The following is a 20,102-nucleotide window of genomic DNA, read 5'->3' as shown; positions in this document are numbered from 1 at the left end:
CTTTTATACTGTGTGAGACGTACGTAATTGGTAGGCATGTCCTGACTGTCAGGCTATGTACATGCAAATTTCATTGGGTGATTGCATGCATGTGATTGGAGGAGAGTATTAACCATAGAGTCCAGTAGAGGGCTCTGCCTGTGCTTATAGAACTAGGGTTGCAATATCGTAACTTTCGTTTCTGTGCAGATATTGACCTTAATGATGATACTGAATTAAGTGGATCCATGGCATGGCCTATAGCATAAATGATTCACAATAATACAACATACAGTTCTTTTCTCAATGTCAGTGTAAAGATCAGGGTTTCCACTGTCCGTTTCATTCATACTATCTGTTTTTAGTGCCACAAGTTACCTAACACAAAAATGATTGAAATGTGTTTCGTGCAGTGAGGTACATCGATTTAAAATTTGGAAAGTTTAAAAGGTTTTTTTTTATTTCTGAGTGGTACTGAGATGAGATATCACTTTTGAGAGAAACAGCTGGATTGGTGCATCACTGATATTTATCACTGATGTTTTAGTGGGTTCTTTCGTGGTTTGTATTAAAAATAAGTATTAAAAGAGGGAGCGTGTTTACAACCTGTGTGATTGAGTGACCACTCACGCTGCTACCCTACTGGATTCTATTATAGCAAACACTGCCTGCCCAGATCTTAGCTATGAAGCTGGTTAGTAATAACTCATGAAATGAAAACTTCACAACCATGAATATACGAAAGTCCAAAAGTTTAAGAAAATGGTTAATAATTGATAGAGTAGATTAGCTTTTCAAAACAGACACATAAAAAGCAAAAGGTATGCTCAATCTATCATTTGTTAAGACTTGAAAAAAAGTGATGGTATGCTTTAGAAAATGTTGATTGTTATTGTAAATGTTTTATGATTTGTGTGGTTGTAGCAGTGAAAGAACAAACACCTTTAGAGTGGTATCCCACTGTAGATCGCGGTTCTTCAGTTAACAATGAAAAGGTAGAGAGAAGGTCGACATTTCTTCTCTCCAGCTGGGTGTGCAGCTTTGTTTAGATTGGGGAGGTCAGCCGGTTTACAACTACTGAAGCTCCTCACTGGGAGCCCCAGCAGGTCCAGATAAAACACTGAGACAGGGCCCAGTAAGAACCCCCAGGACACAGTCTGTCTCTCAGCTCACACACACAGTCTCTCCTCTGTCTCTTTTATTATCGTCTGTCTTTTTCTTGATTCCACTTTCCCTGCCTTCCTTTATCCACCTCTCCGCACACCTCTCTTTAAGTCTCACTCCCCCCCCCCCTCTTTTCTCTCTCAGAAGCTCTGACTCCAGATAAGGTCCAAGCATATCACAGCCGTGTTATTACAACCTGACTCTTGCAGCGTTACACCCCAAAGCCCCGAAGTCTGGCTGGCAGAGTAAAATGGGAGACAGAGGAAAAAAAAAAAAAAAAAAAAGGGGGGAGGAATGAAGTGAAAGACAGACTGGAACTGGAGACACAGATGAAGGCAGAGAGAGAAAAAGATGGAGACGGAGAGGGATAATTTAGAGCCTAACAATCGCTCTCCTCCCTCTTTCCTCTGAGGCTGAGGAGGAATGAGGCGATGCTGAGTGCCAGTCACACAACCTGATCTCCTCCAGAGAGAGAGAGAGAGATTTCACGGTTTTATTCAACTGTGAAACTAATGTGATACTAACTGTGTGGCAACATTTCAAATATGAAAAAGAGCACTCGAAGCAATAATACAAATACTATACTACTTTATTAGTTAAGTCCCATGATATTAATAAAAGACACGTACAACTAAAACTGTTATCTTTATCCACTGAAACTGGCTTAACTAAATGTCTCGTAGAAGCTCAAATCAGAATCACAAATCACAATCTGTTTCACTACGGACATAAAATGAAAAAGCACAAGTTTTGGCAAGCACTGTCCTAATTTCTCAAATTTCCCTCTCCACTGAAACATGTGTTTTGCTTACTGTGACTTCACTTAGATGTTTGAGCTTCACTGTGCAGAATGATGTATGTTAGAACTTTTAAGGAAGTAATTTTATGGTTCAAAGCAGAGGATTTTTAGATGTCTTAAAGCCTGTCTTGATGAGATCTTTACATATAATAGTACTTCAGGTCAATTCAACAAGAAGAATTTAATAAAGTTAATATACACATTTAAGTTCATAAATTCAACAAATGAGTAGTATGTTTCTTGCTCAGGTTGTAGACTCCTCTGTGCATATTATATATATATATATATATATATATATATATGCATAGGCACATCATTTTTAATCATTTTAAACTCAATTACCAATGTGACACCCCCCACATTCATGACCATATGGTTAAGGTGTGGTCAGTTTTATTTATTTATTTTAGGTTGGTTTATAGATTATGTTGGTCATGGTAATGATAACATTTTAGTTCAAAATACAACTTGATTGAGTTGCCATGGAACTGTCATGTGCCCACACTTCCATTTGTGTGTATGCATGAACTACAAGTATTTGCAAGGTTTACTGACCCTCCTTGAGACAAAGAGTATAAGTGTGTAGCTTATTTTCTGAGGTTGCAGGTGATAATTAGGTTCAGCAAAAGATAATACAGCAGACTGACATATCCATGTCCAATAATAAGATCGCTTGTGTGTGCATACATAACATATACATGGGTGTTTGCACACCCGCTAATGACCATGTGCATGCCTGTGTGTGCCCACACACATGTATGAATTACCAGAGTTTGGAATGTGACTGTGTGGTAGACATAAAGCCACCCATAAAGAACTCCACTTAAAAAGCCTCAAAAGCAATATCAAACAGGAACAATGTGTAGTTCTGTTGCAGCTTCCTCTTCACAGAAAACACTGCTGAAGCCTGGGACTCAGGATATACACCCTGCTCTCTGGTGTCACAATCTGAGGCTACTGTCGGTGGAAAAATTAAGTTTCTACATCTTCTAAAAATGTTTTTTCATTGAAGACCTTGCCTTTTCAATTCTTATTGTCAGGCATTAAATTCTAACATTAACGTTTCATTAAATGCTGTCAAACCTCATATTTCATCACTAGCAGCTGTATAAATATTTTCTGGCTAATTATTTCAGGTCCCTTTATACTACTGACACTGCTACATGCATTATGTTTTCACTTGCTGATTTCAGAAAGCTCTTTACTTTGTGGTAATATTTTTATGAATGAAACTTTACCACAAATGGAACAGAACTTTCAGCCTTGTATTCGCTTGCTTATGAGCAAGTTAACTCTTAACTGCTAGTTTCTGAGTGAATCAGACTTTGAACATTTGTGCAGAAAAAAGGAAGAGAGATTTAGAATAAGAATGAGAAATTATTCTTGCATGAAGTCCCAGTGTCTTTATGTTTATGGGTGAATTTTTCCATTAACCTGCCAAGACTGAGTAACTAAACCTATCCGAGGCAATCTGATCATTAGTTACAAAAAGTGGAAGAGTCTCAAATTTCAGAGTGAAATAAATGATGAAGTGTGACAAAATATTCTTTATGGAGTATTGGATTGAAAAGATCACCAGACAGAAAAAAGCCCCTCCTCTACCGTGTTCCTGCCCCTCCCTCCTCTTTTCCATCCTTGCTCTTGTAAATGCCATTTTAATTGAAATCTGTCAGACGCTGGCTGTGTGTCTCTCTCACTGCTCTGCTAAAAACCACAGTGCTACAGGTGCTAAGCCATGAATTTCAATGAGAGCCTTTCTTCCACTGGCTGCATTCAACTCCCTCAAATAAGGACTGTGCCTTTCTAATAACCCTCCCCAATCTCTTCTTCAAACACTAGAGGAAACAAGCACTGGACACACACACACACACACACACACACACACACACACACACACACACACACACACACACATACACATACACATACACATACATACATCCCTCTCACTCATTCTTTCTTTCTTCTTTCTTCCTGTATTCCTGTACTCATATCGCAGTACTAGGACTGTGGATTTTAACATCAATAAATGTTTACAACTTTAATTTTGAGACATTAAAGTACTGTCAGCCTTTATGCTATGATATACATTGCGCATCATCAAGTAAGAATGTCAGCACTAAACAGGAGGCAGGTGCTATTCTTCCAGTCAAACACAACTAAAACTTGGTGGTGAATGGCAACGAAATGACAAAAATACTTTGATTAACTTCCGTGGTCAGCAGTCATGTAAAGTAGACTTAACTGCGATCAATAGAGTGCAGATCTCCACCAGTTGTGTATAGTCAAGATGGCGGCTAAGATAACAAAAAAGGGGATTTATTCATCTCATTGTGTGCTTAACTTCAGTGGATCAGCAGATATTCTGGTTCAAGATGAGACCAAACTTTTCCATGGATGTCAGTTTTTGAGCCACGACAAAGGCCAGAATGTGGTTTGCAACAGACTGGGGAAATCTTGTTTTTAGCCTTCTTCTATGTCGTAACACATATTGTAAAACGGCGAGGACCGCCAAAAAGATGACAGTCTTTACAATAGGCTCATAATAGGCTCTTATCAATATTTATTTGAATTCACAACACCCATGGTGCCAAATCATGATCACTTGATGATCACTTGTGGCCCCTACCGGCCAGTCGACAGGAGTGAGTCATCAGCAGTCAATGGTGTTTATAAAATACATTTTTCAAAAATTGTGAATCACCACAACCATGAGAGGTCCTCGAGCATACAGTCTAAAATGTGCAAATAATATTAGGCTGATGGCTCCAGTAGTATGTGAGATTAGCTGCGGACAGATGCACACATGGACACACGCGACCGAACGCATGATCCTCTCCAGACTTACGCCTGGTAGAGATAATTAGAAGTTAATGAGCAACAATCTGCAAGCTACAGGTATGGTTCTTTAAATATACAAGTAATGTGTGTACTCGAGCCCTCTGAGCAATAGTTATTGCGTCAAAGCAGCGGAGTTTACATCCCAGCCAGAGAGCAGGCTAAGCAGAGTTCAGTGTGTTATGTTAACAGAGTCCAGCTGCTAACGTTAAAGGGAAACTGTTTGATTCACACAGCCCTTGTTAACCGAAATAGTAGGACTACAAAGCGTGTGTGTGTGTGTGTGTGTCAGAGCGGTTCCGGCTGAGGCAGATGTTAGTTTCCTGTAAAAAAAAAAAAAAAAAAAAAGAAAAAAAAAAAAGGCTGGGGAATGATGACAGGAGGACATTTACTTTGTGTGTGTGTGTGTGCGTGTTTTAACTCCTACTGAATACACCTCCCGTGTTTCCTGTGTTTGCTACTGAGCAGCAGCTACGCACCAGGTCAGCTCCACGCCCTCGTATTAAACATTTCCACTGACCAAAGACAAACTCTGGCCTAAAAATATAGTAGAGGCAGCTTTTGGGGTGGGAAAAGAGCAAAACGAAAGGGGGGTGAAAAAAAAAGTGAATTCCACCTTCCGTTCACAGGTAAATAACTTATGTTTACCTCGACGAGAGAGAGATTGCTAAGTTAATAGAGCTTGTTTTTAAAGTCAAAAATCACATGCTGGAATAATATTTAAACAAAGTATTTATAAAATGAAGGAAGGGAAGCATTAGTCACTTTCAGCACCCCCACCATTCTCTGATGACCAGCGTGTGAGAGTATGTGTGTATGTAGATATACAGTGATGGGCCTTTAACAGACTGTGGCTGTTTCAAAGAAAGTTCACACCGAGGTCTCAGCCATACAAAAGCAGGCAGCGCGGAGGTAAATACTTTCAGCTTCACAGCGTTCAAACAGAATCTAGACAGATGCTTGGCAGTGTTTAACACGCTCACACACACACACACACAACAACAACTGAAAATGTCAAAGCAGCAGAATGCAAAGACCCCCACCGTGATGCTAAACTCAATCCTTGTGGCCACACAGCATCCAAAGACGCACACAAACACCAGGATTTCTCCTTCACACACCAGGACGTTCGGAGAGACTTGGAAGAGAAGGGAGAAGTTAATACAAAACACAAACAGAGGCCACTCCAGTTCAAGATTTCACTCGGTGCTGAGACTCTGGGGGCCATTTGGCCAACAGGACAACATTAGGATGATACCAGCTTCATTTAAGATAATAACCCGAACTTCTTAGTTATGACAAGACTTATTCTTCTTCAGGAAATTGAAGACTTTTGTTAGGTTGATCAGTCTATTTAAGCAAAAGTTCTGAATGCATATTTATAGTTGTGCATTAAGGGGTTACTGTCAAGGGAGTAGCAGGAAATGGACCCAAATGCAGGACGCAGCAGCTAGTATGAACTGAAGAATGTGGGCAGGTGTGCACTGCAGGCATAACAAAACAGAACAAAACAGAACTAGGTAGAGCAGAACAAACAGAGCAGTACAGAACAAAGGATCCAACAAGACTGAACTGAAAACCAAGACTTAAATACAAACTAAACTAATGAAACAACAAGGAACAGGTGGCAAGGCACAAGGGCTGATTGGCTGGGGAAGACGCAGGGAGCAGGGCAGGGCTAACGAGACTGATACAGAGCAGGTGTGTCGGAAAAGTGTGAGAGAAAAGCAGGCTGTTGGGAGGCGCACGGAAACCCAGGAGGTAAACAGTGCAAACAGACAACCAAAAACACAGAAAACACAAGTAGGCTCAAGAAAGCCTCGAATGCCAGCAGGCCAAACAAAAAACACTCTGTGCCACGGAGCCAAGTGGGCTGCAAGACAATCCGAGACATGCAAACTCTTAAAAGTCCAAAACATAGATTTCTTCTATTATCCAAAAACTGATAATATCACTACTTGGAGTGTGAATTGCATGAAAAGCATTAAATCTGGCAGCTCAGAGAAACCGGCCCGAAACACATTCTCAAAACAATCTGGTCATAATACAAAGAAACTCATTCTTAACCAGGTGAAGGAAAAAGCATTTCAGATTTCACTTCAGTTCTGCATGCTCTTCCAATCCAAAACATGTATTATGAACTACGCAGTAAAATGTTGCAATAAGCAACAGTATCTCAAGTGGTCCTTTAATATAATCTGCAACATATCTTATCTGTCCTTCCACTCAGTCCAACAAACAAACAAACAGGGAAAAAGTCTGAGGGCATCTGAGGCCTGTACTACCAAGCAAGCAAGTTCAACATACCCGGGATATCTTTTCATTACCTGGTGTCACTGAACCTAACATTGGCTGTCCAGATAACCAGAACTACAAAGCTGGTTATCAACTAGCTCAGTCAACCTGGGGTCTTCCTATCCAGCTACAAGCGCGTTCGAGTGAAAGAGTTGGGGTTGTTAATTATGAGTCACATCATCAAAACCGTGAATGAAGTACTTCATGATATGAGATGAAACGGTGATACCAAGTACCAGGGGAAAACTTCTGTTTAAGGGACTGGAAAAACTTTAAACAAATTGTGCAAATCCAGTGTTTGAATAAGTTGCTTTTTGACAACCTTTTCTGAAATTTTGGATACACAAGGCTCTAACATCATCTGTAGAGACTGGACAAAAGGAATCCAAGATGGATGGTTTAGAGGAACCAGTGGTGAGTGGACTGGATGAGGGTGAGATGTTTGCTCTAACATTTACAACCTTATCTATAAAATATTAATTACAGTCACTGTTAGAGAAAATTGGCAAATTTGGAGTGCACAGACAGACAATATTGTTTATTGTATCAAGCAGGACTTTAGGATTTCTCTTGCTGGAAGATATTAGAGAAATAAGATCTCTCAGCCTTCACCATGTCATTGTGGGTAGCCATAAGTTCTTTGAGATGTAACCTGTGTACTTCAAGCTTCCTCAAGCGCTCGATCATCCAACATTTGCATCTAAAACTCCAGATAGTTTAATTTATCTGTGGAGATGAATTTGTGGACGAGATCTTTCTGAGCTTGAGAGGAACAACTTCATCCAGCACCTAGGAGCAGTGATTGTTAAATGATCTCCACATTGCCATCCTTTAAAACAATATTGCTGCCAAACATCATAGATAAAAATCAAAAGAGGCAGCCTCGTTCAAGAAATGGGTGCATCTCATATGTAAAGGAGGCTGAGACTCTAATTTAAAACAGATATCAAATAAAATACATTTGTAGTCACTGACAAATAAGACCCTAGAACTAACAAGTTCAGTATCCATTCCATGTGTAAAAATGAGGTCCAAAGTGTGCCTTCCCGTATGTGTAGAGCCAGATACATATGTATTATAATCGCATAAAATCGAAGGACTCAGTGAGATTGAGAAATTCAGAGGGAAAATGACACATAGTCTTATCAATATTGAAGATTAAGAAGATTAAAATCCCCAACCATTAGGACTATGTCCAACTTTATAATAGATGGTAAAAGATCAAAGAAACCTGATAAGAATGCTGATTGGCCGTCGGTAAATTAAAATACAATAAATAGGGTTTAGCCAACTGATTCTAGACATTTGCAATTCAAAAGAGCAGTAAGACTCAGTGCTTACCATCTGGCATGTAAACTTGTTCCTAAAAATGACAGCAAGTCCACCACCATGACCCATCAGCCAGGGTGTGCTGATAAAAGAGCAGTCTGCAGGACAAAGTTTGATTAGATGGGAATAGTCTACATTCCGCTGCCATGTTCCAGTCAGGAACATAAAATTCATACTTTCTCTTCAAAAGAAATCATTAAGGACAAATGACTTGTTTGCAATAGACCGAGCATTGATCGGAGCCATCTTGATTGGCGAAGACAGAACAGCAGCAGATCCGTCAGAGGCGTGAGGCAGCTGGCAGAGGTTCCCAATGCACACACCACAGTGATAAGAGTTGTTTTTGTCTCCACCTTTAGATGTGCAGTGTGGACGGGAGGTCCTGTCACTTGTAATGACAGATGAGGCCAGTGGGGCGAGCTACCAGGGGGGCCAGTACTGTGGGGAGCCACCACAGATGGAGATAGAGGTTCCGGGGAGGGTGTGTGGAATGTCAGTCATGTAGAAAGGACTATACAGTGTGTTGCAGATTAGCCGCTAGCATTTGGATACCCTGCCTGTTTGCGTGGACTCCATCAGTCCTGAACAACAAGCGATCCCAAAAGAGGTTAAAATTATCAGTAAAACCTATATTGTGAGCTCTGCAAGTGAACTGGAGCCAAGTGTGGAGACTGAGGATTCTGCTTAAATGCCCTGCTCTATGGGCCAGGGTGGGGAGAGGACCGGAAATATAAACAGATTTTCCACAACTACTTAAAAAGTTAAAATGGTTGTTAAAATCATTTTTGTTCAGCTCAGACTGCTGATGAGCTACATCATTTTCCCCCATATGAAGGGTTACTCATTTAGCAGAAGACAGGAGTGAGCACAGCAGCCTCGGGAACTTATCCAGGATGTCAGAGACCGTGGCTCCAGGGAAGCAGTGTGTGGCTGTACAGAAAGAATGGATATTCCTGATTATGGAACTCCCAACCATTAATGTGGTTGGGGAGAAGAGGGGACAGAGAGATGACGACTGCGAGTTCTCATGGCAGGAGAGTGCACGATCTGTTTTCCACACTGTGAGTTGAAGTTGCCAACTGAGGATGGGATGTCCGAGCAGGCAAGTGTTGGTGGTGAGGCAGTGACATCAGACTTGAGAGAGAATTTCCCTGTCAGCTCAGGGCAAAGAAGACTTCCAGAGTGTACGGTACGGTTTCTTTTAGACAGACGGTTTTCCACAGTTAGCTTCTCCCAGTTAGGATTCCTTGAATGTTCATCATTCAGGAGGTTTTTCACCAGGAGCCAAATTATCCACAGACGTCACTTAAAATCAGTGTTTCTCTGATGCTGTATAGTGACTGGAAGTGCCTGGGAGCCGAGTTGCATTGTCACTGCTATGAACAGTTCTTTAAAACAACTTAAAATCCACGTCCAATGACTAAAATCCTTTATAGAGTTAAAATATATAGTTAAAAACAACCAAGATCCAAAAAGTAAATAAAAAGTCAATTTCAGACAGAGCTCTTGGCAGGCAAACACAAAAACTATAGTACATGTTGGGGCTACTACAAACTACTACAAACCACAAGGGATTGGTCAGCTGTGCCTGGTTGTGTTTTCTTCTGCTAATTTCTAATGCCGGTAGAAATTGTTGAACCTGAAGACAACATTAAAAGATTTTTAAATCTATCTTATTGCAACACTCACATACCTATTTGTATATGGAAATGAACATTTGTCGCTGTAATCCTTCTTCATGTTCATATTTTCTGCAAAGAAAAAACATTTTTATGGAAGTGATGGTGGACAAAATCCACAGTGCTTGTTTCCTGCAAAATGAACTCCGATGTTCAGCTGAAGAAGAGCATTGTGGAAGAGCACCATGGAAGCAAAAAGAGGGAATTTGAAACTAAAAAGACTGTAACCTTGATTTATCTGTTTCAGACTGCTGAAGTATAAAATTTGTGTCAGCTCAACTTTAGAAAGCATTTTTACACAGTTCCAATAACTGTGGAACTAAATCCTTTACTGTTTTTCTGCCAGCTAACCTATGACTCAAAAGTCTTGGTAACACATTTGGAATCTCTCTGTCAGTAAGTTATCATTGTTTTCTGATGATGTTAAAGGTTTGCAGAGATAATAAATCTTGTATACATTTCCAAGTATTTTAATTTAAAAGACTCATAAACTGTCTCTTTTTCATCTTTAAGACAAACTCTTTACTTATGTTTTTATTTTTGGTCACTTGACGTGAATACACTGAAACATTACAGTTGTATTAAACCTAGCTTTAAACCTAATGACCTGGTTCTACACACATTAGGATTTCTTAAATTAGAACTGCTGGGCATTTACAGTATTTGACGGACACATAGAGCTCTTAGTGTTTAGGTGTATGACAGGTGAAGTGTTTCCAGCTTTTGATGACGTTTGTAATTGATGATGATAACAGGCAGGTAGATGGAGCTCCCTGTACTTAAGAGTTCCCACGTGCCCCTGGGCTGTCATTTAAAAGATCCCTGTACCTCCAATTTCCTGCTTTGGTTTGTTTAAAGTGAGAATTCCTTCATCGTGAAGAGTATGTGCACGTGGGACTGTGTGTGTGTGTGTGTGTGTGTGTGTGAGTGTGTGGCAGCAGCCTCAGCCTCAGTCTGCTTCCTCTCCTCGCACAACTCCAAATAAACACACGCAACTTCCATTGGTCCACTCCTCTATGTTTGTCTCTCTCTGTTTATTTTTCTCTTTTGCTCCCCCAACATGCACACCTCCCCCCTGTCCCCTGCTCCCACAATGCCTTGCTTCCTTTGCCTTTCCTTTAGCTTCCCAGCACATGGCGTGCTGTATGTACATAATATTCTGTGTCAACTTTTTCTTTATTTCAAATACTGACTGATACTAGTGGGTAGGAACTGTGTCTTGTTCTCATTTGTGATTACATGTGATTACTTAGTATGGTTTACAGAAAAAGAACCCTGTGTGTCATTCTTTGAGTCATTCTTCAAGCAAAAAATTACAAACATTCTTTAATTCCAGCTTCTCAAATGTGAGGATTTGATGCTTTTCTTTGTCATATATGATATAAGGAATTTAAAGATGCCTCCTTGGACTCTTTTCTGGCATTTTACAGACGAAGATAATTTTTCGGGGTTTCTGCAGGATTCACATAGCTAAATTTAAGTCTTTTAAGACCTTTTTACTACAACATAGAAGCAAATTAATACTTGCTTCATGATCATACCAACCAAAGTATGAAATTATAATGGTAAATTAGTCAATATGACCTTGAACTCTTCATTATTATATCACATTCAGTACTTCCCAGCAGTAAAAAACAATCATTAATAATAATGTAATTTATTAAATTAACATGACCTCAACCTGCGTAAGTGTCAGTGAATAGATAGATGAATTAAGACCGCAAGCACCGGCCTCAACAGCTGTGTACGTGCACAATCCACTGTCGCAACAATCCCACCTGTTTAGCTGTCATCTCCGGAAAGTCAACAATCAGATTCAAAAACATACATATTATAATTAATATTACTGACTCCTACAATATTTAAGATTTCTGTAAATGAAATTTAAGACTTTTCAGTACCTTCTAAATCCAGTTTTGAGGAAACTGGACTTAGTGCTTTTAAAGACCTGCAGATGTTGATTAAACAAGAAAATAATCTGCAGATTAATTAAAATGATGAAAGTAATTTGTTAGTTAGCAGCCCTAAAATTATCACTTTACACTAAGCAGCACAGTGTACAAAAGAGTTACAGCTGCTTCACTACATGGCCCCAGTGCTGCCTTGCATGTTGGAGCACCATGCATCAGCCCATTGCCTCCTGTTAATTGTAATCCCTACCATTATATATAGCCTTCCAGGAGCTGCTGACAGGCCATTTTCATCTCTGCCGGCCTGTAAATCACACAGAACCGCTGCTTCCACACCCGGTGCTGCGCTCATACCCGCAGGGCTGAGCAGCGACCTAATGATTTTTCAAACTGTCGGGAAAAACTTGTACAGGAGGGCATCTGAAAAATGTAACTTAAAAAAAAAACATGAAAGTATCAGGAATTCTTTCGAACTTTTCTTGCCCACAGTCCACTATTAAAAAAAATTGTCTAGTCCTTGCGTTCCACAATTCACAGAGACTCCTGCGACCGAACGTGCTCTTGAAGTGCCAGGCATGGTGTCTACACAAGATGGTGTTTAAAATTCCCAGCTTACTGCCAACTTCAACTTTGCCAGGAATTTTGGTGTCAAGCTCAGAGAAGAATTTACAAGCGTATTGTTTTCACTGTGTTTTGGCGAGGTCTACATTGTCCAAAATGGATAATTAATAAATCAGACATACAGACAGCCCTGGTCAACTGTTAGGGACAATTTGATATATAATACTACACTGCAACTAATCAACCTCTGCACTGCTGCTGCAAATCACACACAACTGCGAAACGGTGAGCAATCCACAGCAACTGGGGTTTCACTCCTAAATGAGACATTTGCCATTTTTATGAAATTATACCTACACTAACATGATTAATGGCACCAACTCAGCACATATTTTAATCCCTTCTCAAGCTCTTGGTTGACAAAATGAACTTTACAAACTAGATTCTCCATTTTAGAGATCCCCAAATTTACCCAAAATGGAACTGAGCTTCTCCATTGAAATGCATGTCACCGTTGGACCTGTGAGCCATGAACCTAACTCATGTGGTCATAGCTCTCCCACTTCATGACAGATCAGGAACATTTGCTTGGAGAGCTGTTTCCCAACTCGAGATTTGGAGCTCGCGGGCCAGAAGATTTGGTTCTCGCCTGGACGTGCTTCAGACAGAGCTGTGAAGCACAACAGAGTGGAAACACACCATAATGGAACAAACAATTGTTGCTAGGCTTTATTATCCCCCAGGCGAGTGTCAGGGAGAAAGAAATGAGCCGCGAGCTGACACTTACCATATGCAAAGCAACGATCTAACACAAACTGTCTCCCTCACACACACACACACACACACACACACATACACTAACAGTTGTGTGTGTAATCAATTGTATCTACCAGACTATAATTTGAGGAGCTGGTTGTTGCCCAGAACTCCCTACTGTTGCATGTTCTGGTGAGTTTGGCAAGTTACGGTGAGATTAACAGCAGATGACATGTCTATATTTCCTGTTAAACGGCTTCAGCAGACTGGCTGTCACTTACCATCATACACATCATCACACACAACCCAATTAAGTTTCGCTCTCTGCAAGTCCAACGTGAAGAAGGAGAAGACTGCAAGCCAGTAAACATGGATGGATTTTAATACTTGCAAATGTTTTATGAGGAGGGAAATGCCTTCAACATGTTTGTTAGACTCCAAGAATGCCTTGGTAAATATATTTTTTGTTCGTTTACAAGAAAACTCCGCTGGGCACCTTTCAGTAAATAGTTATCATGGCAACTTCTTAATAGTTTGACGAAGTACAAACATTTATATTTTGAGCAACGTGGCCATCAATCAATGGGATTTGATGTAGGATTTGTTACAGAAATGTGTGTTCTTCATAGCTTGTGAGAAAGTGTGTGTGTTTGTTTGTGTGTGAATGTGGAACACCTGCCATTAACCTGCAGGTACCTGGATTACAAAATACATATAATCCAGGCTGGAGAGTCAGCCGAATTAGATGTTCTGATTGTCAACACCCCAAAAAAACTTTGGGAGATGGTCAAAAAGCGCTGCATGGATCATACCTGCACCCAACCAGGACATTGACAACATCATACATATCATGGCACTTCAGAGAGAAACATCTTTGACATGAATGGACTAAGCAAAATAATTCAGCTTTATACCTTGAAATCCTTTAGGGTGCCACCAGTCAGAATTTGGATTCACATACACTCAGTATATCTGTGATATACTGTTGTTGTCGGATTGATCCACCGTCTTTAAATAGCTGTGAGGGACTCTGGGACGTCTTAATCTATTTTGAGATAGAAACCTTTAGAAGGCAATGGATGCGGGAAAACCCAAGAGAGTAGTAGAAAGGGTGAGTTTTGAGCAGATTAAATAAAGAGACAAGATGAAGAAGGCAGAGAAGCGGGACATGATGGGGAAGATGGAAAGAAATGTGCATGGAGATTCCTGTGGGACACCGGGATGCTGCTGCTATTCCTGTCCAGGAGAGGGGAGAGGAGACAAGTATCTGATTGAGGATCTCTGGACGGGGTGGAGGCGTGTGTGCTGGTGGTTAAAAGCTCAGGACAGCCTGCCAGAGCGAGGCAACAGGAATATACCACAAGCATCTTCACTGCTATTTACCATGAACATCCCTTTGACAGAAGCAGGAATTACACATGTTGACACAGTAACTGCTTTGATCTACAAAATATAGCAATGGAATCTGGAGATCTAATGGATATAAAATAAGTCACGCGTCCATATTTATTTGGATTTACATAAACATGTGGTTTAATTAAAGACTTGCAGCCTTTTTTTTTTTTTTAAAGAATAAGGAGTTTAAAAGATCAAGTTTTACAGTTTAAAAAGGGATATTAGTCCATGGAAATTGGTAACTCAATTGCAGCTGACTTTCCATTTTCTTTTCCATGTATGTGGTAATTTGTGGTCTGATTCGGTGGTTAAACTTTGCTAATACCATACCACCATACAAAATAAGAAGAACTCTCAATGGCTGTCACCTGAATTTGTTGAAAATAGTGTTGAAGGAGAAGGAGAAGGTTGAGAGGGAAAAGGAGATATTCACATGCAGGTTTATGGGGTTTCCAGTGAGCAAACATGCTTCTATTTCTGCATCTCTTTCACTTCTTTCTCTGAACGTCTCCACAGAGAATCCTCTAACATCCTGACACTGGCTCCTAACACGCCTCCGCACTGACCAAAGCAAAACTGTGAGCACCCAGGGTAAAAGGGGAGGGAGAGTACAAAGGAGATGTTACTGTGTTGCCGCCTCTTCCTCTATTTGATCTTGCTCTACTCCTCCTCAGTTGTCACCCCTCACCACATTCCTCCGGTGTCTCCTTTTTGTGCCGCTGCAAAGATGACAGATGACTGTCCCCTCATCTGTCTTTGAACGTGACTGTCACACTGTCCCCATTCACTGCCAGGCTACATATGAGTATTGTGCTTAGAGAATGTGTGTGAGTGTGGAGGGAAGGAGCGGGCGACCCCTCCTCACCTCGGGATCACCGCTCCTTCAGCGCCCCTCGCCGCTGCAGATTGAACCCATAAATTAAATGTGACAGGAATAATGGCTCGGGATGCCAGAGTAGTGGGGTCAAATGGTTTTAAGAAATCTAACGGCATGAAACGGATGCCAAACATGCATGTCACAAGTCACACACCACGCCCAGTGTCTGTCACTGCCACCGTGGGTGTGGAGGGCGACTGACCGAGCAACGGCACAGCCAGAAGCATGATGTCAGTGCCTTCAAATCCCACGTCTCTTTGTGATCCAGAAAACCCTGTCACGGGATCGCACACAAGGAAAATGACTTTTAGAAGGCATTGAGTTGACAGCAAAGAGAGATGTAAATATAGCCGCATGTAGCAATGAACGGGGACCAAGCACAAAGGGCAGTCTTCCACTTAATATGACCTTCAGAGGAATTCATAAACATGCCACATGCATAAATTGCCACATGGTCAGCAAGTTTGAATTGGCCACCTGGGAATTTGAACCCTGGACCTTTATATCTCCAGAGAAGGTGACTTACTCGCTGAGCCAGTGGGGGAATGGATTTCCACAGCCCTTCTCACAAGTTAAGGCAATGACATCACACATGCAGAACTGGAGTGTTTTTGTCTGTTTAAACTTAAAACACTTACAACAGTCAGTGTGGTGAGACATTTCTGAAGAAAATCACATTTTGCTGGTTTTGGTTGTATTGTCAAGTATTTTAGTGTAATTTGTTTAAAGTTTTGATGAAATAGCAAAATGTAGTGCATACAGTACAAATGACATCAAGATATTGAACATCACTGCAGACTCACCATTGGACCGATCTGAACATCATTTGAAACACTTGAAATCTACCATCTAGAGAATGTCTGTGTCAGTTTTTGTAGCATATCAATGAAGACTTGTGGAGATAAAGATATTAATTTATTTTACATATTTTGAAGAATATAAAGTGATGGACTTCTGAATTGACCATAGGTTGCGGTGAGGAAAACTTTTGTCACAATTCAGTGGATGTGCTGAAAAAATTTCAGCTCTGTAGGACATACGTGTGATTTATTTAGATTTTTTTTGTTTGGAATGTGAAATATGTGGATATATAATATAGTTTTCCCACTTCAATCAATAATTAGGCTACCAGATTTTATGTGTTGACTGACAGATGAACATATATATCGAATTCCGTACGAATCCATTAAGCTGTTTACATGATGTAAACTTTTAGTATTTGTGGCACCCCCTAGTGGTACAATATCCCAGGACTGCACCGCAAAGCTCGGAAACAAGCATCTGAACATGTGCACCAAGTTTGGTTACAATAGCTTTAGCCGGTTTTGATTTATGAGCATTATAATTTCAATCGGTATGAAATATCAAAATTCTGAAAAATGAAAGAAACTTAGTGTTCAAAAGGATCAAATTTCATGCAGCTTTACTTACACAAGCTTAATTACCCTGCAAGTGACATAGCAGTGACATTATCACAGACTGTATATAAAGATAGAGGTGGCGAGGTATGACCTCACCCGTTGGTTTACATTGGAGCCGGTTTAAAACCCAGACTTACAGCTTATGGTCGGCGCCATCTTTTACATTTGGAACCAGGAACTTCAAAATAAGGAATGCGAGGTGTTGCCTTTCACACTCTGGAAACACACCCCACTACCTTGGACCCAAGCTAACGCTAGCTTAGTGGGAACACTGAGTGGTGCACACTAGGGCTAACATTAGCTACTTTTGCTAAACTGTCCTAATAGGGCAGGTAAAGTTATCAAGTAACTTAGCGAAATAGTGAAATAGTACAATAATAGTCCGACTCAGTGCGAGTACCAGAGCCGAGGAGAGCAGCAGGTGAGCCAGCTGTCAATCACAGCTGTCAATCAACGCCCACACAGCAGACATCAAAGCTACCATAAGTCTTCAAATCTTATTAACAGTAACAATCATTTCCAAAATGACCACCAGCACATTTATTAGTGAGCATGAATTTAGCAACTGAGACCATAATGACTCATTGAAAAAAATGACTGACTTAGTATTTCTAGATAGGCTTTTAGAACAGGAGTCAGTTGGACCATCTAGCAGATGTCAGTGGCACTTTAAGGTGCTTCTACATTGGCTTCAGTCTCAAGCTATGGTTGCTGCTGCTTGGACAACATGCAACTGTTTGAAAAAAACATTTTACAGTCCCCTTGATGCTATCTTGCTTGAATGATTCTTTCACTTGCAGACTGTGGGAAACAACATATTAAAATTCATTATATAGTGATAGAGTGGGGCTATCACAGTGAGTTTAAAATATTTTTTCCATATCAGTATAATATTAAAGGGACTGTCAGTCTGTTTCCTGTCTTTATTGCCATTATTTGTTTGCCAGCGAAAACCTTTCTGCCTAAACAATCCTCTGTGTCAACTCAGAGACACCGGCCAATCATCTCCTTACACAAGAAAGAACCTCTATAACCCCTTTAGGATGCTTGAAGGGTCATATTTACAGAAATAACATGAAAAAAGTATGTTCATCGAGCCTTTCAATACAACAAATAGAGAAATACTAAACCTCTGCACTGACATGAACCTGCAAGTCTAGTCAGAGACAGTGGGACAAAGAACACTTCCTTTCATTTTGTAACATCTGGAGTAAAGCAGCATCCAATGACTTTGCATGAATTCACTCCACCTAAATAACTGTTTAATAAATTCTTAAGTTATTCTGGCAAACTAATCCATTTACCCCAAAAGCTGTAACAGTTTAGACAACGTAATCCCTATGTTTTGTTAAACACTGAGCAATAATCATCAATCTGCTTTACACAATTACACTGGAATAAAGCTCTACATGTTCTCTTTCAGGAGCTGGAAGCAAACCGCTCACACTCTCTCTCTCTCTCTCTCTCTGTTCCAGTCTTACCATCAGAGCGGTGGATGCAGGTATGCTGGTTGTCACTGAGGAAGAATCCATCCGTGCACTGACACTCGTAGCTCCCCATGGTGTTGACACACACTTGCTGGCACCCACCGTTGTTGTCCAGACACTCGTCCACATCTGTCAGGATGAAAAGACACAGAGAGAGATAGAGTCAACCGTGGCAGCGTGGTGGAATAGCGGCCCATTAGGTTTCATAAACAAACATGTGTCAGCGAGAGTTAATGTGCCCGGAAATGTCTGATGAGAGGTATGACACCAGAGTCAGGAATGTGACACACAAACACACGCGCTGATTAAAATATACTTTAGATAAACTCACATGTTGCATGTACTATAGGAAATGTGCATGTCCTTATGATCACTATTCACGTATAAACACATACACACAGAGCAGGCGTCTGGCACTGTAGGGGGCTTATTCAAACTCCTGGCACCAGGTGGTAACTGAGCATCTACAGTGTGCAGTGTGTGTGCGTGTGTGTGAGTGTGGATGTGTTATGTACACATACTAGTGCACGAGTGCATTTATAGGGCCCCACTGTGCCGCTGAAAGGCCAGTAAATGTCCAATGGGGCATTTTGATGGGGCTGAAGTGGACTGGAAACATGTAACACCCTCGACTGACTTTAACAGAGATCAAACAGGGCTGCCCGTCTGCGTGTGTGTGTGTGTGTGTGTGTGTGTGTAAATCCAGTTCCTGACCAGGATGACTTTGCATTGTGTTTAGTCTGAGGTTCTGAGGTTGACCTGGCAGATGGTGCAGCCAGGTTACACAAACATAGACGTACTGTTGGGAAGGCAGAAAGACGCATAGCTGCTCTAAATACGTACATACAACTTTTATCATTTTAGACATGATGTCCAACTTTGTTCTACCTGAGCCGACAGTATACCTCCTTTTATCTAACGATTACCATCAAGGCAGGAAAGAAGCAATATTAGGAGACATTAAGTAAAGGTTGAAAGAAAATAAGTTTGTTGTCCGTTGGTCTGTTTGTAGTTGTTCTGGATGGCCACACTCAAAGGCAGGGTGAGAAGCCTGTCATAGAGAGCGGCAAGACATGGTAATTACACTTTCACGCAATTGTTCCCGGAAGGTATTCATAGTGTTGCACTATAAAAACAGTGCAGAAATAGTTGTGCAAAGAACAAAAAAAGAGAGACAGAGAGAAAAGTTCAGACCCTGCTCACGTTCCCACCTTCACACAGCTAGCCAATGACTGCATGAGGTGGGTGTGAATGTCAGATTATCTGTTCAAATTGTCAAACTGAAGTAGTACGTCGGTCATCCCTGTACAAAGGTTTTATTACACAGCATTATTAGTTACTGACAGGCTGCCATGAGGCCAAAATTACACAAGAAAAAAATCTGAGACATTTGTTCCATTCTGAGCTGCACAACAAACCTTTGCTTTTGTCTTTATTTGACACTCTCTTCACCCGTCCCGTCTCTTCCTGTGCCTCTACCTGGCTCCTCTGAGCTGTTGACACTTTTTTCATTTGAGGCTTTACCGGGAAACTCATGTCTCTAATTTTAGAAGGTGGTGGTGGGCTTGCTAAACCCTTGCAGAGTGGACAAAGCCCTTAAGAGCCTTGTTAA

At 40.8% G+C, this 20,102-nt stretch overlaps 1 protein-coding gene across 5 annotated transcripts in view; it reads right to left on the bottom strand.

Annotated features, from left to right (window-relative positions):
- scube1 (signal peptide, CUB domain, EGF-like 1) overlaps positions 1–20,102 on the bottom strand; it is a 124,382-nt gene that overhangs the window by 62,754 nt on the left and 41,526 nt on the right. For all 5 annotated transcript variants that reach the window (XM_044343492.1, XM_044343493.1, XM_044343494.1 and 2 more), the window contains one exon: positions 18,485–18,619. In XM_044343492.1, the coding sequence (XP_044199427.1) occupies positions 18,485–18,619 (135 nt within the window). The remainder of the gene's footprint in view (positions 1–18,484; positions 18,620–20,102) is intronic.

This window comes from Thunnus albacares, chromosome 23 (genome assembly GCF_914725855.1).
Source record: "Thunnus albacares chromosome 23, fThuAlb1.1, whole genome shotgun sequence".
In the NCBI taxonomy this organism is placed as follows: Eukaryota; Metazoa; Chordata; class Actinopteri; order Scombriformes; family Scombridae; genus Thunnus; species Thunnus albacares.
Note: the sequence above shows the minus strand (reverse complement) of the source record. Positions and strands in the feature narration are given on the sequence as shown.